Source organism: Megascapheus bottae, chromosome 13, assembly GCF_031878675.1.
Source record: "Megascapheus bottae isolate mThoBot1 chromosome 13, mThoBot2.hap1, whole genome shotgun sequence".
Lineage (NCBI taxonomy): Eukaryota > Metazoa > Chordata > Mammalia > Rodentia > Geomyidae > Megascapheus > Megascapheus bottae.
Genome location: NC_143521.1, coordinates 39,208,747 through 39,232,587, shown reverse-complemented (window position 1 = coordinate 39,232,587; position 23,841 = coordinate 39,208,747). Strand labels below are relative to the sequence as shown.

The window sequence follows — 23,841 nt, the reverse complement described above, 5'->3', positions numbered from 1 at the left end:
CCTGATCACTGGGCACACACAATCCAGACAGGCTCAGAGATGCCAGCAGCACCCACTCTTGGGCCTAGGTGAAACCTTGATGTAGAGGACAAGGCCAGGAGGGAAAGTGGGGAGGTGCATGTGCAGAGCTCAGGTTAATGGAGTGGAACATTGGTTCTTTGAGCCAGGGAACTATTGATTGCTTTCTACCAGCAAGGTGACATACATGTAGAATACTGGGGGAAAATTTGTTGGTGAAGAGACAAAGAAGGCAAGCAGTGAATACAGATCAGGAAAGCAGGAGTCTGTTGCTATCTTCTTAAATCAGGTTAAGACAAGCCCATCTAAATGGATGAAAGCTTTCTCAGAAGGCTGAGGGGAACACGTGACTGCATCCTGTGACAGCTACCATAGACAAGCAGCTACTGACTCAGCCAGGCCTCTCGTTCTTACCTGGGTCCAGGTTAGACCCACCCATCTCTATTCTTAACTAGTTGCTTTTCTGCCCCCTGAAGACTCTTTTCCATCAGTCACATTCGTGGACAGGGAGCCTTGGAAGGTACCTGTAATAAAACTTCCTGGACAGCAACAGTGACGAAAAAAAAACCCTGAATACCATTCTTTTTTTTAGAGTTTCAAGAAGTATTTCGTAACTCTTTTCTGGAAGGCAGCTGGCCCTCAGCCTGTCTTAGCACACTGCCTGTGGTTTAAAAGTACATAAGTGCATTGTGATGAGAAGCGTTTGCTGGCAGAATGTGGGCGGTCTGGGAAAAGCTGGCAGGGAAGGTCTGTAGCAAGGTCATGCCTTTTGGTCACATTTGGTTGACACATGATCGGGTGAGCATCAGGAAAGCCAGCTGTCATGTTTCTCTTGAAAATGAAGGCTATGTTTGGAGGCTAACACTTTTCTTTTGGTTTTAAATTGAAACCCAGATATATGCAGACTAAAGAGTAGTTTTCTCTCTTGCTCTCCACTGTCTCTCTCTCACACCTAAACTACCATGAAAAATGTAAATAAAATGTACAAAAGATTTGATTGATTATTTTTAATCACAGATATTATTCCAAGAAGGAATAGCTAGCCGTGCTTGTTTCTAGAGCAAAAGTAATGTTAAAGTGATTCATAGCCAGGCACTAATGGCTCATGCCTCTAATCCTAGCTACTCAGGAAGCTAGAAATGTGAACATCATGGTTCAAAACCAGTCCAGGCAAGAAATATCATAAGACTGTTATTTCCAATTAACCACCAAAAAGGTAGAAGTGGAGCTGTGACCAAATGATAGAATACCAACCTTGAGCAGAAAAGCTTAAGAGACAGTGCCCAGGCTTTGAGCTCAAAATTCAGGGAGGGGAAAAAAAAGAAAATTGATTGTGGCATGTAACTCCGCTTCTGAGTACCTAGTTCCTTTAACCTGAAGCGCATTGCATTTCTAGTTTTATAGGCTTCCTGTCTTTGTCTTTTCTCTTCTGCTTTTTTTTTAAACTTGTAGTGTATTTTGTTTTTTCCCCCAGGGCGAACCTTTCCAACACATCCGTACTTCTCTGCCCAGCTGGGAGCAGGGCAGCTGTCACTTTACAACATTCTGAAGGCCTACTCACTTCTGGACCAGGAAGTAGGATATTGCCAAGGTCTCAGCTTTGTGGCTGGCATTTTGCTTCTTCATATGAGTGAGGAAGAGGCATTTAAAATGCTCAAGTTTCTGATGTTTGACATGGGACTGCGGAAACAGTATCGGCCAGACATGATAATTTTACAGGTATCAAGTGTTCCTATGTCTTTAATAAATGTATACATTATCCCCCTTCCCTTTATCTAAGGAGCTTTCTAGCAGCAGTTACACTGTGACAACTACGTTGCTCATAGGCCTTGTGCTAGGCATGTACTTTTGTGCATTATGTTCTGCAGGATGACATTATTGATTGGCTTGACTTGTGGATTGAAAAACTAGTATATATAATTGGACCAGTCACATAGTTAGCAAACAAAAGAGCTAGAACTTAAACCCAGGCTGATCTAATTCCAGAGTCCTTATTTTTGCACCCTTTATTAACCATGAAGCAGTTTTAACTTCTGTGACCCAGCCTGCCATCTGCTACTCTCAGCCAGGGTTCCTCATCCTCACCACTCTGCCCCCTCACCTGTCATGCAGGGCTCAGCTCAACTCTCATATCCTTGACCCCCAAGTGTACTGAATGATGTTGTCTTGTCTTCTTTATCTGGCATAACATATTCCCTGCCAGAAAATACCCTTTTTATTTACTCGTTTGCCTATTTATTTTCTGATTTTCCTTATTAAATAAACTTTGTGAGAGGAGGGCATAACTAGTCGTGGAGCTGTGTCTGCAGTTTATAGACAGGGACTGGGATGAAATAGTATTTATTGAATGAATGAATGAATGAATCTATGAAAAGAAAAAGAAACAGAGCAGTATGTGTCAGTACTGTACCAGCTGCTTTGGAGAGGTGGGGAGAGCTGTGGATCTCAACATTACTTAAAATATGAGTGCATATGTCCAGATGTTCATTTCCTAACACAATTCTATGGTTCCAGAGCTTTAGAAAGTACTGTGAGAGCCAAGGGCTTTTTTTGGAGGTGGAGGGTAGCAACCTATTATGTAATTAAAACCTCCTTTTCCTCAACTTGTGATTCTGCACCACATGAACATGAATCGTAACAGGAAACCTTTAGGTGCTAGTAGTTCTTGCCTACTAGTAATTCTAGCTATTCAGGGTGCTGAGGTCTGGGGATCATGATTTGAAGCCAGCCTGAGGAGGAAAGTCCATGAGACTTTGTCTGCGCTTAGCCAGCATAAAAGTCAGAAGTAGTGTGGCTCAAGTGGTAGAGAGCCAACCTTGAGTGAAAAAGTTAAGCAAGAGTACAAGGCCCTGAGTTAAAGCCCCCCAGCACTAGCACATGCATGTGTGCATATGTACACACACACACACACACACACATATACACACACACACACATGCGCATGAAAACCTTTTTATCCACTGGATGTTTTGTCTTACACAGGACTCACCACATGCTGTTAGGCTCTTTCTGCACTCCCACCATTGACTTTAATGTGAGGCAGCTGTCAACAGAGAGCAGAGTATTTGAATTGTGTATAATTTAGCATAGCACACAAATCATTTCAGGCCTTGGTTGATTAGACTTTTTTAGATACAGAAAAGCCACAGCTGGTAGTTCAGATGATTTATATCTAGGCAACTGAAAACAGTTTTCATTTTTCTAAGTTTGGAATGGACATCTCTTTGGAGGATCTCGGTTAGACTTCGGTCCTCTCTAGATTACTTCCTTAGTTCCTAGCCATGGAACTGCTCAAATATGAGTTAGCTCAATGACCTCTGTGAGCCAGAGGGTGCTCTCTCTAGGAATGGGAGTAAACTTCCTGTCAGATCTAGATGATTCTCTGAAGAAGCAACCTTTGATGTTGAGTTTAACTTTAGTTGGAAAAAGCCATTTTATTCATCTTAAGACAAAACCTTCTTGTTTTACCTTGCCAAGATACACATACTTCTTGTATAAACCTGAACAAATTACGCTTGTCTTGCTGTGAGTGGCTTTGGGAGATACAGGGAACTGGCTACATGGACAATGGACATATTGTCTAGAATTGTGATATGCACTCCATTTACTCATAGCACAGGCTTTGTGTTTCAAATTCCCCTGGGTTTGGCTTTTTCTGTGAATGTGTAAGTATAAGAACATTTTTGCACAAAGGAGATATTTACATACTCTTGGCCAAGGATAACAAGGGGATATGGAATGAAAGTAGTAGGAGACCCAGCATGTGTGTTTGGGGCCTACTTCACTTAGTATCTCATGAAGTTTGTTAGATGAATTCATAGCTGAGATCAGTGGATACTGTAACAAGCCAAATAAAATATTCACAGTGCTAATAATTCCTTTACACATGCCAAGGAGGATGAGCAAGTTTGCATGTGGAGAAGGAGCCTAATTCTCATGCCTGTGGACATCTGCCCCTGCAGATCCAGATGTATCAGCTCTCAAGACTTCTTCATGATTACCACAGAGACCTCTACAGTCACCTGGAGGAGCACGAGATCGGCCCCAGCCTCTATGCCGCACCTTGGTTTCTCACTGTGTTTGCCTCGCAGTTCCCACTGGGATTTGTAGCCAGAGTCTTTGGTGAGCTTCCTACATGTGTCTGTCAGAGCCCTGCATGCTCCTGTCAACAGCAGCACTTATTCTTACTCGGTGGGGGCTCTACTTATTTTTATAGCTGTATGTCTCACAAAGGTGAGGTATTGTTTGCTAGTGTAGTCATGTCCTGTAGGTTTAGTTAGCGTTGGTTTGAGGACTTTGAAGCGCTATTTGCCGTGGTGATCCTGGAGCTTCTGTAGGTGTCTCCATCTTGAGTGTTTAGGTCAGATACACTCAGCACAAAGCCCTCCCTACACTAGATCTTTGGACAACTTGGCCAGGCATTTACAGGTATAATTATAATGAGTCACCTTCCTTTCTCAGCCACTCTTTCTTGACAACTCAGGTTCTTTTTACATTTTTTTTGTGAAGGAGGAAGATACTTAAACTTGGTAATTATCCACATCAGGTACTTTTAATGTCATATGGAGAGTCATTTAATAACTTAAAACTATGTAATTTGGATATGCTTCTGGAACCAGCCTTTTAAAACATATCAAGTATTGTATATACTATTTTAGGAAATTTTTTTTTGCTTTGTCTATCCCAACCTTCAATACATAAAAATCGCAGATGGTTCCACTGAAAAGGTGAGTTCTTAGAAAACATTTCTACATATATCAACTTGTGACTTAACCCTATCTAACTTTATGGTGCTAGGCAGCTTGGTTTAACATTTAGGAGCTTGTCATTCAGACTTTATTTCCTGAGGCCCATTCCATTTCAGACTTTAAGCCTGGATTAAATCAACTTTTTGTTAATAATTCCCCATTTTATACATAAGCAAAAGATTCTCAGCTTGCATCAGCATAGTTTGCATATTAATATGTTACATCGAATTTGGAATGTGCTTCTTGAAGAGTCAGCTGTCAACTGTGTATATGCCACAACCACATCTGGTAATCACACTTTGCTGAAATACCAGTTCTCTGGTGCCACGGGCAAGTGGCCATCTTCTGTATATTTATAGTTAGGGAAGAAGAGGACCTGAAATAAATGATTGTGTTTACCTTATAACTGTTTCTGCCTTGGGGGGAAAAAAAATCTGAAAAATGGGGAAGCTGGCTCAGCCTCATTGGAGGAGGAAGCTGGTATATTGGACTCCTGATGTCTTTCTTTAGGATATTCTGCCAACGAGATGAAGACAAGATGACATAAAACTAGAGGTTTGGCACAAATCCAGAAACCACCTGCAGTAGTGAAAGCTTCAGAAGGGTCTTAGGATAAAAATACACTTGGAAAGCAAGACAAGTCTGATAGCCAGGAAACTGTCCAGTTGTTCCAGACAACCTGAGACCACAGTCTCCCAGGAGAAAGGGATGAGGAGGGGAGGATTGTTTTGAATAAATGTGGAGACTCAGTGTGAGGTTACAGAGCAAAGTCATATTGTCAAGTCAGTACCCCGTGACATACCAACAGGAATGCTGAGACATCTTTAAGGAAAAGTAGTTATGTATATTGTTATCCAGTAAGCTGCAAAGTGTAATTTGCCAAATGATGGAATCAGTAGAATTTAAGATTTCCTCAATATCCTGCCAGTTTCTGAGTGTTCTGAAAATGCAGGGAAGGCAGGGAAGAGGCAAGAAGAAAGCCGGCTGAGAGGAAGCAGATTGCCAGGGTGTGAGCTGGGCTGCCCAGTGATGTGATGTCTACGTTCAAAAAAGTAGGGCTTTTTGTTTGTTTTACAGTTATGCTTAGCTGGGTACTGATAGCTCATTCCTGTAATCCTAGCTGCTTAGGAGGCTCAGATCTGAGCATTGAGATTCGAAGCCAGCCTGGTAGGAAAGTCCATGAGACAGACTTTTATTTCCAACTAGCCAGCAGAAAGTGAGTGGAACTGTGGCTCAAGTACTAGAGCTCTAGCTGCCTTGGACAAAAAAACTCAAACCCTGAGTTCCAGTCCCACTATCGGGTACGCATACACACACACACACACACACACACACACACACGTTATGCTTAATTTGTAAAAATTCTAGAGAAAGGTATTATTTAATGTATAAGCTACTCCTGAGTTTGGGGACTCATACCTCCCAGTTTAAGCTTTAAAGGGTTGCTCCTTCAGCCTTCTAGTTTTTTTCTTCATCAAGCACCTAATAAATAAGTCATTGGTTAAAATGTCCCTCGTCTAATGGGGCTTTGGGGCTGAGGTGGATACCGAGAATGGGAGGCAGGGTAAAGCAGAGTTATCCCCGCAGCACTTCCCAGCCTGGCTGCAGAAGCCAGCACGACTCCATAAAAGGTGCCTTTTCTTCCTAAAACTAGGTGGCTCTGTGGGGATCAGGCCCATACTAGATGTGTTGATGTCTCTGTAGCTTCTTTTTTGCACTTTATTCAAACTTTAATCCCAAGTGGTAGTTATTGTTACACTGAAATTCAGCGTACTTGTTTTTTAAAATGTACTTTTGCAATTGTCTAAGCCTTTTAACTTGTAGAGATCTTTTAATCCTTTATTTCAAATCAGAGGAAAACATTTTTTTCACTTAATTTGTCTTCAATTCTGATGCTGTATCTATACAAATCTTTCAGTTTTACTCATAAAATCATGTGTTTTGGTAATTCCCCTAAAATGTGGAGCATTGCTAAAAAAATTCGACTAATAAAACCTTTTCTCTTTCTCAACTTAAGCTTGGAAGCATGCTTAAATTTAACTCATTTTCAGAGTGGAAATTTTTTTATCTGTATCTGTGATGAAACCTAAGCAGATGTTTATCTGTTATTTTTGTTATTTGCAGTATTGTCTTGACAACCCTATCTGAAATAGCAGGCTCTTAAACAGGAAATAAAATTTTCAGTTTGGAGTTTGGTTTCCCTCCCTCCTGCTCTGATATGAGGAAAAGGAGACAGCATTTTGTCAGAATTGGCTATAATTTAACTCTTCATGTCTCTATTTTCCAGATATGATCTTCCTTCAGGGATCAGAAGTCATATTTAAAGTGGCTTTAAGTCTTCTGGGTAGCCATAAGCCCTTGATTCTACAGCATGAAAACCTAGAAACCATAGTGGACTTTATAAAAAATACACTACCCAACCTGGGCTTGGTACAAATGGAGAAGACCATCAACCAGGTATGATGGGGTCCAGACCTTGCAAATGGCTTTTCAGAGCTTACATTTCTTCTGAGCAGGAGCTATTTCCTACCACTCTCGGGTTATAAACAGCATTTTGCATGGTGCCTGGAAGGTTGGAGGTGCAACACAAATAAGTGTTAATGATTAAAGGTATGACTGAATATGAATGTTGTGGGCAGAATGATAAAAAAAAAAAACACCAGAAAACTGGGTGGTGATGAGGCAGCAAGTACAAGTAATCAATAGTGTGTTGCATTTAAAAGCTTTGGTTCTAGTCGTTTGTTATGCTAAAACATATATATTTGTAAAGTGTAGGCTTTTGTAGAATGACGGCTTCGGGTTTTTTTCTGCTGAGTGGCATTAGTTAAAATGTACTGAAAAGAAATAGAATTATGACAGGGAGCATATATTCTATGAATATGTTTGGTGATTTTTAAATTTACTTATTTGGGGTTGGGATTTCTTTCTTTTCTTTTTCCCCGTGAATGACATTCCACATGTGAGGTTCCTAGCATCCCTCATTTTCATATACAGTAGAGCCATTACTCTCTGAAATGGTAGAAGTTGAGAGGTAGATGTAGCTGGAAATTACAACTAGGCCAGATGGTGAATAGTTTGAATCAGGCACAGGAGCAGATTTCAATTCTTCCTAAGGAAGAATGTTCCAGTAATAACTGTTAATGGTGATAGATTGAGCTGCTTATGGCCCAGTGGGGGGGAGGGAAGGTTTTATATATATGTGTGTGTGTATATATATAACCTATATATATATAACATATATATATAACATATATATAACACACACACACACACACATATATATATATATATATATATATATATATATATATATATATATATATATATATAGAACCCTCCTGGAGAGTTGATTTTTAGAAAGGCTGAAGGAGCTGGATTCTACATACAGAGGTGATGGCACAAGGGATGGGCTGGCTCAGGAGGAATGGAGCTTATATGTATTGGCTAGCACTTCCTCTTCTCTTTTGTTCTGCTTGGGCCCCTGAAGCTTTTGGATACTCTGACCAAGTCTTTCTCCCTCAGTTGCTATTCTATATGTCAGTCATCACTGCATACCATCACAGACAACCTAGCAATGTGCTTTAATGATTCCTAGGCATCTCTCAGTTCAGTTAAGTTTATAGTCAAAATTGAGAATTATACTAAGAATGTACTAGAAGAGGTTTCATCAGTAGTTAATCTCCTCAGCTTAGAATCTGTGCCACACATTATGAAAACATAGAGCAAACCAGTAAAAATGAATAGCCAAATAGTCTATTCTTATCCATTCTTTAGTTTTTATTTTGAGAGTCTCTAGTAATTCAAGATAGAGAGTGATTCCAGCGGATTGCATCCAGATTCAGTGTTTGTGATTTTCATTGGCTATTCTGCCTGGATGTTCAGTTCAGAAAAAGGCCCATGTCTTGGCTTGGTTTTAGGTCAGATTATTACTTTGGATCTCTGCACTCTGTATGTGCCAATATGGAAGCGTTCTCTGCTCTATACTCAACTGCTGGGCCCTGCATCTCTGTATCGTAACTTACCTGGCATGATCCTCTCCAAGTGAATAATTTTGTCTAGTGGAGTCCTTAGTTTTAGCCTAGTTACATGACGTCATGTAATCTTTAGGGCATTCTAGTAATTAATTAGCTAGATCGATACTCTGCTATAAAGGGCAAGATAGGATGTCACACTCATCTCACTTCAGAGTGCTTTATAGCAGTTGTTCAACATCACGTACCTTGGAGTCATTAAGACCTATGTCTTGGTACTGAGTTATTTCTCCTTTGGACTCTCATATTTCTGGTGTGTTACTGTGGTGTGTGTGTGTGTGTGTGTATGTGTGTGTGTGCGTGTGTGTAAATTTGTGTGCCTCAGTTCTAAGATTTGAATTCAAGGACTGAGCATGGTCCCTTAGCATTTTTTCTCAAAACTGATGCTCTACCACTTGAGTCACTAGCATTTTGGTTGTTAATTGGTGCTAAGAGTCTCATGGGGCCAGGAGTATAGTCTAGTGGTAGAGTGCTTGCCTAGCATGCATGAAGCCCTGGGTTCAATTCCTTGGTATTACATACACAGAAAAAGCTGGAAGTGGTTCTGTAGCTCAAGTGGCAGAGTGTTATCCTTGAGCAAATCCTGTCCAGGGACAGTGCCCAGGCCCTGAGTTCAAGCCCCAAGGCTGGCCAAAAAACCCCCAAAAACCAGAGAGAGAAAGAGGGAGAGAGAGGGAGAGGGAGGGAGGGAGGGAGGAAGGGAGAGAGAAAGAGAGACAGACAGACAGACAGACAGACAGACGGTTTTTCTTGCCCCGATTGACTTTGAACCACAGTCCTCAGATCTCAACCTCCTGAGTAGCTAGGATTACAGGCCTGAGCCACTGGCCCCTACCTTCATGTATTTATTCCCTGCTAATGGCTTTTGTTATATATACTTACATTTTTTAAATTTTGGAGCAAACCCAGAGAATTTCTGATTACCTAGAACAGGACTACATCATGAGAGTACCCTGGTTCAGAGACAGCTGTCCCAGCCAACATTCAATTCACGTCCTAGTTTGTATCAGGTTGGAAGTATAGAAATGGACCCATTATGAGAAGAAAACAATTGAATATCCATGTCCTTAATTTGGTTTAAGCAACTGGTTTTGAACTTGGCTTTCTCTTCGAACTCAGTATTCCATTAACTCCTCTAAAAAGTCTGGGACATGATATTTCAATCTCCATCTGTGTGAATAAGTAGGAGACCAGTGTCACATATGTAAGAGCAGAACCTGTGGGAGGGAGGCTGCAGGATGCCTGTGCTGCTGTTGGAGCTAAAGAAGTTGAGTCTGGCTGGGCCTAGAACGAACTCAATCATGGTTAGTCAGTATATTGTATAAAGGGCAGACAGGCTCTGCAGCTTATAAAGTCTCTGATGCTGCTATCTAGTTCTGCATTTGCAATGCAGAAGAGCCGTAGACAACATATAAAGGGATGAAATAATCCATGTCATAATAATACTTTTAAAAATAGGCAGAAGAACTATTCACAATAGCCAGGCAATGGAAACAAGCCAGATGCCCTACTGCAGATGAATGGATACAGAAAATGTGGTATATATACACAATGGAATTCTACATAGCCAACAGACAAGATAAAATAATGGCATTCACAGGGAAATGGATGAATCTAGAGCGAATCGTGTTGAGTGAGACAAGTCAAGACCTAAGGAACAAAAGGCACATGGTATCCTTAATATGTGGCTATTAAATCCAAAGAGTACAAGAGCGAGGACTCAATAACTGTATACCCAAAGCTATGGACATGGTAATGGAAATATAAACATCACTATATAGACATAAAAACCTATGACTCTATAGATATAATGTTTTATTTCTTTTTTTTTTTTTTGCCAGTCCTGGGCTTGAGCTCAGGGCCTGAGCACTGTCCTTGGACTTTCTCAAGGCTAGAGCTCTACCACTTGAGCCACAACACCACTTCCAGCTTTTTTCTACATATGTGGTACCGAGGAATCGAACCTGGGTCTTCATGCATGCTAGGCAAGCACTTTAACCACTAGGCCAAACTCCCGGCCCAATGTTTTATTTCTTAAATTAATATGTTTCTATGACATACAAACCCTTAGCCTAATTTTGATTAAGTTCTAAATACTAAGTCCCAGTGATTGTAAATAGAGATTCCCTCCTTGAACACTTGTTTGTTAAACTTGTCATTTAAAATATGTTGTAAAAATCAACATTAATAAATTCTTTAAAAAAAAATAGGCAGAAGAAAGAATTGATCTGTAGGCTATAGTTTGATGATCCTGAACTATAAGATTGTCACATACACACCAGAGGCACAACAGTGCAGTTCCAGCTGGCTGTGTGTTCACCTTGGGGGTAGGTTGTGTGTACATTGCACAAAAACCGCATCCCAGGATTTTATTCCAGTGATAATCTTGGTTTAAAAAAATAATTAATTAAATAAAGCTCCAGGCACCTGTCAGCCCATCTGCATTTGAATGTGAAACTTGACCCTGTAAAGCCTCAAGAGGGTGAGTAGGTCCAAGAGCCAAGAGGTTCTTGTCTTCAGAATCCCTCGGGCCTGAGCCTGGGAGGCCCACACAGTGGAAGTGGTAGATGCCTTCATGACAGCTGACAGAGCATGTGCCTTGTGTGTGGACAGGCTGCAGTGGAAGAATGGAGTGGAGGCAGTCCTTTGTGACGTCTGTGGTCCTGTTTCATTAAATGACTTCTGTTTACATGGTCTCAATTTTAACATCTGGAACATCTGGGGAGGGAGTAGCTCAATGTGACCAGAATGGGAACAACTTCAGGGGCTGTTTCGAAATTGGCAAACCAGGACAGAAGACCTAGTCCCTCAGTGGGACCTGATGCTCACTGAGGGAAGCTTCAGTCAGTTATATAGAACAGAAAGGAACTCTGGGAATAATACAGTGAGAAAGTTGGTGTTGTAGTCTTGTCTCTGTGAGAATCAATCACTCTGATGCCTTAGTTCAGTTGATGGCAGGACAAGATGGAGGGTGGCTTTGGGAGGCTGAGCCAATAACATCCTTTAGATCTGTTCACTGAGATGTTGTCAGACCATGAAGAAATTAATTGGAAAGGCAAAAAGTTGGAACCCCACACCAGACCTACTCAGATCCCCAAGAGATTCCCATCCAGAGCCCATTTGAAAGTTCTGCAACAGGCAACTTTACTAAGAAGTGTGCTGCCCTATTGGATGGAAACCTGAAGTTTACCCAATGAACTGTTGAGAAGAGACTACATCTCCCAGGCAGCCTCTTCACTCCTCAAGTTAGCACAGTTGAAAAGAGTAATTTTGTAAGAAGACAACGGATGCCACTCCAAGAGGGTAGGGTGTAGCTAGGAGAAGTGTTTCCACTGGCATTGTTTATAGATGCCTATATTTGGTGATAATAAAAAGCAGACCTAACTTTTAGTCAGCTTTATCATTGTTTTTAAACTTATTACAGTCAGTGTATCCCTTGCATTGACTGCTCCCCTGTCAATCCCTGTATGCCACTGAGACTAGCAGATAGGAGAACAAGGTCTGGGAGTTAGGAAAGTGAAACATTCGTAGCTAGTGCTATAAGAGCCCAGAGTGAATGGTTCAGACTACCGAGATAAATACTGAGTCTTCACAGCAAATAAGCCAAGAACATCAACACACAACTCACTGAGGAGAGCTAGTGAACAAATAGCTCTCTAGCACAATATTTAGATTTGTTCATAGCATACCATGCTTAACCTCTAATAGTTTCAATGACTGATTTTTTTTAATGCCAAACGTAAGACTGTAGACAGCACACTGGAATGTGTTAGTGCTGTGCATGGTGCTCTGTTCCCACATAGGAAGCAGTTCAGCAAGATGGTCCATAAGGCAATGAATATATTCCTTGGATTCAGTAATCTATTGTTAGGAATTTGTCCAAAGTATAGGCGATGCCACGTATCTAACAATACTCTGTTAACAGAGTTGTCACCCAAGACAACATATTTGACAGATGTCTAACACCAGAGGAGGACTGGCTGGTATGAGATGTGTCAAGTTTATAGAATGCCATTTACACTGTAGTTATGAAGAACATATAGCAACTTGAAAAAAATTAGGTAGGTTATGTTTTTACAAGTTGTAGAACATCCTACTAATAATAAAAATGGAAGGAAATATAAGATGACAAAGTCATATTGGTAATTTTTGTTTTTTATGCTTCCTATAATATAGCTACATTAACAAACAAAATGGTTCTCTGTTGAGGCATTGAACTTAGGGAAATGGGTAATTCCCACTTTGTGAAGTTAGGTCCAGCCACTCACTCCTCTAGGCTAATAGACAAATAGACATGATGACTGGCCTGCAGCCGTGGGAAGACAGCAAGCACTTCAGGACATTTTCAGACATTGGCTTTAGGTTAAATAGGAAGAACTGGAAGCAGGGAACTTCGTGTGTGTGTGTGTGTGTGTGTGTGTGTGTGTGTGTGTGTGTGTGTGTGGTGTGTCCGTGTCTACAGCCCCATATTATGGGTTGACTGGTTGACTGTTAGCTCAGTTTTTGCCCTTGTAGGAGTTCTGCTGACATTATCACTTCATTACTGGAACACAACAGGAAAAAGGGGTCTCCTGAATTTTTGTCTTTAATGTTTGCTTTAAGATGATAAGAAGAGGACAATGTTTGTTTGAGGGGCAGTTTGCCTTCCACATAAGATTGCTTATCTATGAGTCTGGTCTTTCTTAGAGCCCATAGTGATTACAGTGCAGAAAATAGCTCAGATCAAAGGGCACAGATTCAAAGTGGGGCGGGGCGGAGCTTACAGCTAATTCACAGGGCCTAGCAAAAACATCTTTAAGTTGTGTGGCAGCTAGAGATTGTGCTGTGCAAGAAATGAACCACACCTAGTTATGTTGCTTTCCCACAGCACCCTGTTTTTAATAGTTTTCTGTTCATTGATTGTGCTTTGCTCAAATACCATAGGACTAAGGGAGAGGCAAAAAAGGGAAAGATGAAGCAGGTAAGGAAAAAAAATGCAGCCCTGTAGAAATAATGCCTCATTCTTCCTGAAGACTCTGGGTAGCAAAGATGGTGGCCCTGATGGAAGCAAAGCCCCTAACAACCCTGGGGATAGATACCCCTTAGGGTGAAGTGGACAGTGGCCCAACCAGATTCCAGTGAGCTAACACACACCAGAAGGAAATAAAAGAGGACCCTGGGAACACTGCAGGTGGACTACCGATTTCTAGATCCTCTTCCTCACGTCTGCACTCTCACCCTGCCAGGGAAGCTGGTGGACAGGACCTCCTATGGCATAAGGTCCCAGCCAGAAGCCCTGGTTGGGGGCATATACTAATCCAGTAGTAACCAAGAGGCCATCCTCATTTTCTCTGGTGCCTTACTCTTACTTTGCCTCTGCTCCCACTTTCCCTGCCTCATAATTCTTTGGTGCAGAAAAAAAATGGACCCCAGATCTCTAGACAGTATTAGGCCTTACTATTAGCCCTTCCTGCTCTTTCTCTAAGGACTGGCACCAACAGCGGGTCACTTGTGCTAAGTGTGCAGGGATGAGGCCCCTCCTGCCACCCTTCCTTTTTCTATCCCTTGCCCAAGTTATTCGCCTTAGAGCTGAACAGATTTTTCCAGGACTTGAACTTTTTCACCATCAGCTATTCAGAAAACTGTTAGGTTTCAGATTTGGGGCATAACTACAAAATCAAGGGCTATGTTTTAGCTGTCAAAAATAATGATGCAATTAAACAAGGATGATTGGTGCCTCTTGGTGGTTCCTTGGGATTGGAGAGGTCAGGAAGGGCGTAGCCCATGATTGCAGCTGAGAGCAATTAACCTTAGCTGGTCATAGTCTACATAATAGGCTAGAAGCTTTGTTTTCCCTGGTTTCCCAGGTTAGGAAATGGTCTAAAAATAAATCTTTGGCGGATGAAAGGAAGTAATCATGTGCATAACACTTGTTCTGTGTGGTATTTATAGTTACACACAGTGCCACAATGGACTCTGGTTTCAGGTTTGTGGGGTCTGTACTGTTCACACTGTTCATACATTCCATGATGTGGCATCCATTGTAGTTCTGAGGCACAAACCTGAAATGTTCATTTTGTAACAGATGAGTAGAGCCAGATCCCTTCCAGACATGTGCTGAACTTTCTTTGAGTTGCCCCATTTCATCTTCAGCTTGATGCTTTGAAGCAGTAGAGATTAGCTCCATATTTGTGGCCAGGAACTGAAGCTAGAGAAGTTAAAGGACTTACTTGTTCAAGGTCATTCAGAGAATTGCCACCATAGCCCCAGATTCACAACTGACTTAAAATCTAAGAGTCCTTTACCTGGACTGAAATGGAGATGGTAATTCCAGCTGACTTCATGGTCACTCTGAGGAACAAAAAAAAAATCAGTTTAGTATGGTAAGTTAGGCTCTGTCACTGCCCCAACTCGTGCCATGTATTTTAAATTGTAGCCATGGAATTACTTTTGAGCCTTCTTAGTATTAGTCACTGAATTAAAATGAAAATAAGGAATCAAAAAGTTTAGAACACTTGGACACCAGGTCTCATACAGCAAAGTTTATTGTCAGCAGTCTGACAAGGCTGTACCTTTTGTGCTGGGTGCAACACTTGTCTTTGATTGAAGAGGGTGTCTTCATAGGACCAACGGCTAGGGATGGAAGATTCCACTACAAGTAGGGAGTACTCTGCATTTGCAGCTGGGGCCAAAGATAACATGTAGCCTGGATAGGGCTTACTGATTGCAACAGTTGCAATTAGGTCTGTTCAGAAGGCATTTTGATGCTGCAGTGAGAGGCCATTGCCTGCCGAGATGGGAGTCACCTAGTGGTAGAGTGCTTGCCTAGTATGCACAAAACCCTGGGTTCCATTCCTCTGTACCATGTACACAGAAAAAACCAGAAGTGGTACTGTGGCTTAAATGATAGAGGGCTAGCCTTGAGAAAGTTCAAGGACAGAGCCCAGGCCCTGAGTTCAAGCCCCAGGACTGGCCAAAAAAAAAAGGAAGAAAGAAAGAAAGAAAAACGCAGTCAGGGCTAGTCTGGTCACCTGATGTCATGGAAAGAGCTGAAAACCTAAATGGAGGTCGTTAAGTCAAAGTAGAGGAGGACACACTAGCACATCCCAACAAAGAGAAAGTGAAATAAGATGAGTGGAAATGGTGAGAAAGTGAGCGTGCTTTTAAGAGTTAATGTTCAGGAAGATGGGCTGAAGTAAATACCTCAGGTATCATGAGGGGCAGCTCATTTTCTGCTGACGTTTTATGTTGGTGTTTATTTCATGAGGAAGGGCAGTAGAGAGGCTATCTGTACTCTTTGGTGGAAGTCTCATTCACTTCTCTGAACTCTCTCCTGGCCTTGAATTCTAGGAGCCATCAGATCCACAGAGGAGCCCAGCCACAGGGTTACCCAAAGCTGAGGGGACAGGACACTGGTGCCCCACCTCACTCAGTCCTGCAGCTTACTCACCAGGAGAAAGTAGAGCTGCCCCCTTGAGTCACTATGCATTTGGGGGTTGTGTTTCACCCAGTGGTTTGGTCATCACTGTTGCTATTATGGGAAGGAAAACAACTAGGCATTGTTTTGTATTCACTCATCTGTGTGGGTCACATTTGGGTTTGGCTCATTTCTGCAAATCTCTGTGTGAAGTGGAGGTTTTATTAAGCAGCTCCATTACTTAGCTGTCCTTGCAACTCTGAAAGCTCAGCTGATTTATAATTAAACTTTGACCTAGTGACTCTGCAGATTGGGTATGATTCTTCAGGGTTTCTTTTTTCTTCTTCTTTTTAGTCCGTAGTTGCTGTGTCTAACCTAATAGAATTTTCAGAGAAAACAGCTCTGAAATTATTCTAATTTCTTTTATTTTTTTTATTTTTTTTGTCAGTCCTGGCTTGAACTCAGGGCCTGAGCACTGTCGTTGGGTTTTCTCAAGGCTACAGCTCTACCACTTGAGCCACAGCACCACTTGCAGCTTTTTTCTATGTATGTGGTACCGAGGAATCAAACCCCGGTCTTCGTGCATGCTCAGCAAGCACTCTACCACTAGGCCAAACTCTCAGCTCCTAAGTTCTTTTAAAAACAAGATTTGGCTTTTGGAAGATGAATATCGGGAACCTGTATTTACATATACCCGTATTCTAAGTGATTTATTTTATTTTATTTTTTTTGCCAGTCCTGGGCTTGCGCTCAGGGCCTGAGCACTGTCCTTGGACTTTCTCAAGGCTAGAACTCTACCACTTGAGCCTCAGCACCACTTCCGGCTTTTTTCTGTATGTGGTACCGAGGAATCGAACCCGGGTCTTCATGCATGCTAGGCAAGCATTTTAACCACTAGGCTTATCCTTTCTTCTCAGGTGGGACAATCACCTCCTCAGTTTCTCTACTGTTTCTCTAGGAATAAATGGTGGATGCACACTGAGATGATCATGTGGGCACACAGGTGTTTGTGTGTGTAATAATTCTCCTTTTGGAACCTAATAACTTTTCTGTATCTAACAGGTATTTGAGATGGACATTGCTAAACAATTACAAGCTTATGAGGTTGAGTACCACGTGCTTCAAGAAGAACTTATTGATTCTTCTCCTCTCAGTGACAACCAAAGAATGGATAAATTAGAGAAAACCAACAGCAGCTTACGCAAACAGAACCTTGACCTCCTGGAACAATTGCAGGTAAAGCATATTTATAAGGCTGCTTCCTGAACTACAGCAGATAGTAGCTCATTAACTCACCAAAGGCAACTGCAGACTGAACTTTCCCATGCTTGGAAGCCCTTTCTCACCCTTGTCTGTTTGTAGTTGTGATCAAAGGTATCCCAAGAGAACTGGTCCTTTTTTTATAAAGGAACAGACAGATGTTCTTGCTAAGGTCAGACAGTTTGCTGAGCTTTCTGAGAGGTTCTTTTTGTATTTATTCTTTTAGGAGGCAGACACAGAGACATACTTAGTCCCTCACACTGTGGCACTGCCAACTGAATGCCAGTAATGGTGCTATTTACAATGACATAAGAGTTGAGAGCCTTCACTGCCAAGAGTAGAACAAGCTAGGTCCACTGAGGGGTAATGAGGGAGGGAAGCGATGCAGGCATCTACCTAACAGGATAAACTGGCACATGTTATCAGTCTCTGTGAGTCCTTCGTACACAGGCAGAGGTTTGGTTAGCACAGGGCACAGTTCTCCCCTCTAGACGCCTCCCTCTTCACACAGATGGGCACACCGTAGACAGGCCATACAGCCTGCGCCAGGAGAGGGAATGACAGCATAAGCACTGGATGCCATTCAGAGGCCTGGAGCAGCCAGACCCAGTGAGGGCCCCACCCACACTGCTCTGTCACCCCAGACAACTGCCCATCCTGTTTTCTGTGCATGACAGGCACAGAAAGATCTTATGCAAAGTGCTGCTGCTTTCTCAGGCAACTAGCATAGAGGAACCCTGCATTCTACCCTTTTAATGTCATAGGTAGTGTTGAGAATGTTTTGGCATTGTTTTCCTAGGCTGGCTGTAGACTCAGCACCCCCATCCCTCCCTGTCAGTAGACAGGAGCTTGGCCAAGCTGCAGAAAGGTCAGCATTTGACAACCTGATGTTCTAAGTACAGCCTTTGTTTAAAGTGCATTCCTTGGGGTTGGTGCCATGGCTCAGTTGGTAAAGCACTAACAAGTTAGTAAAAGAGTCAGGTGGCAAGATTCAGTTCTGTCTTGAACTTAAATAAATCAGGTGCATTCCTCCCCAGCAAGCATCTATCCTACTAGATTCTAGTAGGATAGTTCCTACTGCAGAGGAACTAGACCAAACCAGAGCCACAGTCTAACGTCTCTGTTCCCTAAGTTCAAACTATCCTAACTGAAAGCATGCTTATATACATTCTCCTAGAGTGTCAGTGGTAACCAGAAAAGAGCCTCAGAAGGGCACAAAGACACTTCTTTGGCTGGCTGGGATACATGTGCCATGTAGGTGGTCATTTTCAGTGGCTTCTGAGCCAACAAGAGACCTTTGAAGTATAGCATGATAGATCACTTATGAAAGAGCTTGTATTCACAGCCAAAATGCATTTGGCTTGTTAAGGCAAGCAGTGCCCACCTCAAAGGTTCCCTCTGGTTGGGTACCAGTGGCTCATGCATGTAATCCTAGCTACTCAGGAGGCTGAGATCGGAGACTCATAGTTCAAAGCCGGCCCAGACATGAAAGTCATGAGGTTTTTTATCTCCAATTAACTACCAGAAAACCAGAGGTGTCACTGTAGCTTAAGAGGTAGGCAAGTAGCCTTGAGCTGAAGAGCTCAGGGACAGTGCCCAGGCCCAGAGTTCAAGCCCCATAACTGACCAAAAAAAAAAAGATTCTCTCTGTTAGGCTATTGCCCACAAGGTGTTATTTTAGAAAAGGAGGGCAGAAAATAGTTTATAGTGTTGCTGCTGTGAAACTGCATGCCTTTAAGTGTTACAGCTAGGTGCAATGTACCATGCCTGAAATCATAGCTACTTGGGAAACAGAATCAGTAGGACAGAAATTTGAGGCCAGCCTGGTCAAAAAAGTTCATGAGACTCCATTTCAGTGAAAGAAGCTGTGTGCGCTGGCACATGCCCATCTTCCCATCTACTACTGGAAGAGTCAGAGTCCGGGCACAGGCCTGGACAAAAAACTGTAGACTGCAAACTGTCTCAAAAACAACCAGTTCCAAAAGCCTGATTTAGCAGTCCCTGAGCTATACCAGATTTAAACTTACGACATCCGTAAGATATTTCTACAATTGTATATATTTACTAAACTCTTATTGCAAAGTAGACACGCTGTCTTTTACTCATTTAAAAATAAATGGATAGGATAAGTATGAGATAGATTTTCTCTAAAAAAAAATATGAAAATGTAGTTCTAGAAACTAGAGCTGTTCTTTTTAACTTGCTTATCTAGCAGCACATAAGATAATTAATTGCATAGAGGTCTTTGGTGCTGGCAGATAGAAATACACAGATTTTTCATGGCAACTACAGTTTTTGATCACCCACTGCAAGCTAGGGACTGGAAGACAGATCCTGTGAGAGAGACGATTGCTTCTCTTCAGTCTTTCTAAGGAAAGCTGTGCAGAAGGTAAAGGACCAGGCCCTTTGGTATGTTATTGACTGAGCTGCGGGGTACATGCTGTGGGGGATTTTGAGCTTACAGAGTGCTTCTGAGAGATGCATACTGGAATATCCACCTTCATCTCTCAACCTGACAGGACAGCGATCAGCTATTTACCCTTTTTATTTGAAGTATTCCAGTGGCACATCTGAAGCTTGACTTTGACTCATGGGTTGTCTGTCTGCCATAAGGGTATGTAAGTTCCAAAGCATTTTTTTCTTGTCCTTTAAAGGAGAAGCCAAGAAAGTTCTTTTCCTGCATGAAATCAGTGGAGGCATGTGAAGAGCCAAACTGGACTAATAAGCTAGAGCAACCCCTACCAGCCAGAGCACTATAGAAAGGCGCCTCTCAGAATGCTGGGGCTTCTGTGGTATTCTTGAAGAAGGCCCAGTGTCACTAGAGAGGATAAGGCGAGAGGTCCCACTGCCAAGGCAGCACAGGAAAGCTCTCGCTGAGGGTGTGTGCTCATCCTCACACTCAGAGCGGGATCCCCTCGGGGAGGCAATGTGGCCTGCCGCCACCCTCCAGGGGGAATCAACAACTTCAACCTAGGGAGCTGTTACTGTGTAGAACTTCAGACAGAGATCATTTTGACTCTTTCGACCAACCAGTTTGTACACGTGCATACATTGTTTAGTGAGAACCATGGCCCAGCACAGCAGGAGCTGTGGACTGACCTCTGGTTCCTCCTCTGAAGCGCTCTTTGGCCAGCATTGTGGTCCCGCCTGTGGTGGTGACCTGGGATCAGATGCCCTTGATAGTCTGATGCCACAGCAGGGAAGATGCTGTGGCACTGCAGTTTGTGAGGGTCTGGCCCAGCCTGTCTGCATGGGGAGCTGAGGAAAACCTTTGTGGCCAGAACTAATAACCATGGGCTGACTCTGGTGTGTCCACGGCTAGATGGCTGCTGGGTCCTGATGGACAGGTACATTCTCATCTCTCCCTTCATTCTCCAGCTGGCAAATGGCAGAATCCAAGGCCTTGAGGCCACCGTGGAGAAGCTGCGGAACAGTGAAAGCAAGCTGAAGCAGGCCATGCTGGCTTTGGAACTGGAGCGGACTGCGCTGCTGCAGATGGTGGAGGAGCTGCGAGGGCTGCCTGCTGACACCAGCCAAGGCCCCGGAGCCTGACTGCCCCCAGACCCTATCTGTAGAGAGACTGCACACCGTCCCACTGCCGTCCAGGCCTTAACCCAGAGACACATGCTGGAGGCAAACAGGGGGAAGCGAACTTCTCAGGGAAGAAACTAGTTCACCAATGTGCACATTCTTTTGAGCTCACACTTGCAATTCAGAAGACAAATGTCTCAGAGCTTTTATTATTACTGTTTTAGGTTATGATTTGTCCCTTCTCACAATCCTGATTACTGTTCTCAGTAGCTTTAGATGGCGTGGACATGAATAAAGGCACCTTTATGTTTCCTTGGTGTTTCCTTTTTCAGTGACACTATGTTTGCAAATAGCATTCATAATCCTAGGATTCCAGAAGCAGAAAGGTCTGAAGATAAAAATGTAAATCTGTTACTCTTCGAGAAAGAGCTTATGTGACCACATTAAGGGAGTGTAGGTAGCTATAGTCTGTCTTTTTTTATTTATAATTTTATGCTAGTACTAGGGCTTGAACTCAGAGCCTGTGTGCTGTTCCTTAGCTTTCTTTAGTCAAGGCTCCTCCACTTGAGCCCTTAGTGGAGCTCACAAGCCCCATTTTGGTAGTTAATTGGAGATAAAAGTCTTAAGATCCCGGGCTGGCTCACATCTCAGCCTCCTGAGTAACTAGGATTACAGGTACGAGCCTCCAGTACCTGATGGTCTGTCCATTGTTGACATGGAAACCTAAAATGACCATGGGAAGGAAAGAGATATATTTAAATTAGACACCTTGACTTATTTAGCAAATTTAGTCACTGTCGTGAGTACTTAAAGAAGTTTGTCTTTAAAAAAATATATTAGTGCTTCCATGTTTTTGCTTATCCCTTGAAGTATAGGTAAACATAAGTGTTTTATGGGGAAATCACCAGTTTTTAAGAGTCCATCAGGGTTTGCTAGTATGTGGTCTGCAATTGTGGGGTCTCCAATATTTCTTTGTGACGGTTTCATGTGCACACTAGAGTCACGTATTTATTTTACCTGTTGTGTGATGTATTCCAGCCCTGTATCACTCTGGAGATATGTTTCCTTAAAAAAGGAGAAGGATCAGGATACATCAAGATTTTCAGGGGTGCCCAAAATTCTAGATCTTTGAAAAAAAGACCAGGCTGAAATGGAAATCAGATATATAACAACTGACAGTTTTTCAAAGGCTGGACATAGGTTTTTGAATGGAACTCAGAACACTGTGACACTTCTCTCAGGATGTTGAAGACCCCATGCCTTCAACAAAGCACTGCTCCTGGTCACCCTGTGTTCAGCTAGTCACTGTGTTGGGGTCTCCTTAATGTACTTAGAAGGGGCTGTTTGCTGAGAGCTCTTAGAGAGCTGTGTGGCATAGGTGGCCTCCTAACAGCAAAAGCCTTTCTGGCCCTTACCTTCTAATCATAGCCCTTCCATTTCTCCCAAATCTCTTGGTTCTTTTGGTCTTAGGTTCTCATTTAAGCCTGGGTTGGAAGAAAGGATCACCAGACTTGGAATCACTTTAATTCCCAGATGGTGGGTGTGGTTTTATACCCCCTGCTACTCAGAGAGCAGAGGAGAGTAGTTCTCAAATGTAACAATCCAGTTGCCTCTCTCCCAAGTGGTTCCACCGGATACCTTCAAGAATTCACACTTGAGGGTGTCTTTCCAAATCAAATGTTACTATTTGAATACTCGATAAATGTCAAGTTTTGGCTATCCTAGTATTACAATTCAGAAACAATGACTGCATCAAGAAACCACAAAGCAATAAAACAATTTATGCATATGTTTTTCTGTGTTTATTTTGTGAACTCTGGATTTTTGCTTTGTAGCCCATCAGTAACGGAGTGAGCACTTGTGTCTAAGTGTGAATATTACTTAACTCCATCAGTGAAAACATTGGCGTCGTGGGACACTTGTACACAGGGGTGAATGTTAGTATTGGGGAGACCCACTCTACTTTTATAGTGACACTGGCTACCATTAAGGGGTTGCATCAGCCTAGGTACCAGTGGCTCACATCTGTCATCCTAACCACTCAGGAGGCTAAGAACCAAAGGATTACGGCTCATAGTTGGCCCAGCAGAAAAGGCCTTGAATGTCATTCTCCAAAATAACCAATAAAAAGCCAGCGTGGAGGTATGGCTCGAGTGATAGAGCACCAGTCTCGTAACCAGAATGAGCAAGTACAAGACTCAGAGTTCAAACCTGAGTACTGGCAAAAAATAAATAACAGCAAAAGACCACATTGGGCCAGAGCTGTGGACACAAACCCATGTGTTTGTCAGACATGATCTCAGCCTATGACTTAACAGGGGAAGAAGGAGAGCACGCATCCCTGTGTGGATTCTCAGGCAATTTTTAAAACAAATTTCATATTCTACTACCCCCCCTCCAACTATGTGTACACAGATACACTTGCAAATTGCCTGTTGTGATTATTACCATTAATGTCTTGTATACTTAAGATATTATGAGCCCTCAAGAATCTCACTACTGTGCGTGACTACTGAGACAATGTGATGCTCAGTTTGGGTCTCTCTTCCAGCTTTTGTGTAGGCAGAAGGGCTCTGTCCATTGCGGCTTTGTGTTGGCTCTGGTTGGTAAACAGGTTCATTGAGCTGCTTCTGAGTACTCAAGTACTAGATTTTGTTCCAGGAATTAGACAAAGCCTAACTGTATGGAAGACTGAAGAATTGCAGGCACAGAGGAAGATCAGTGGGCCAAGAGGGGTCCCGGGTTGACTGAGATGCAGAGGTACAGCAAGCTATGCCCAGAGCTGGCCGGGGTTCTGTGGAGCTCTGTACGAAACTGTTGCCACCATAAGGACCTGGTGGGGCCCCAGGACCACCTC

At 42.6% G+C, this 23,841-nt stretch overlaps 1 protein-coding gene across 7 annotated transcripts in view; it reads left to right on the top strand.

The window, feature by feature from the left end:
- The window catches only part of Tbc1d1 (TBC1 domain family member 1), a 167,065-nt gene extending 145,769 nt beyond the window's left edge, over positions 1-21,296 (top strand). For all 7 annotated transcript variants that reach the window (XM_090343720.1, XM_090343719.1, XM_090343718.1 and 4 more), the window contains 5 exons: positions 1,493-1,737; positions 3,981-4,140; positions 7,054-7,223; positions 17,256-17,429; positions 20,832-21,296. In XM_090343720.1, coding sequence (XP_090199846.1) covers positions 1,493-1,737; positions 3,981-4,140; positions 7,054-7,223; positions 17,256-17,429; positions 20,832-21,005 — 923 coding nt within the window. In that variant the 3' untranslated portion in view covers positions 21,006-21,296. The remainder of the gene's footprint in view (positions 1-1,492; positions 1,738-3,980; positions 4,141-7,053; positions 7,224-17,255; positions 17,430-20,831) is intronic.
- The last annotated feature ends 2,545 nt before the right edge of the window (positions 21,297-23,841 follow it).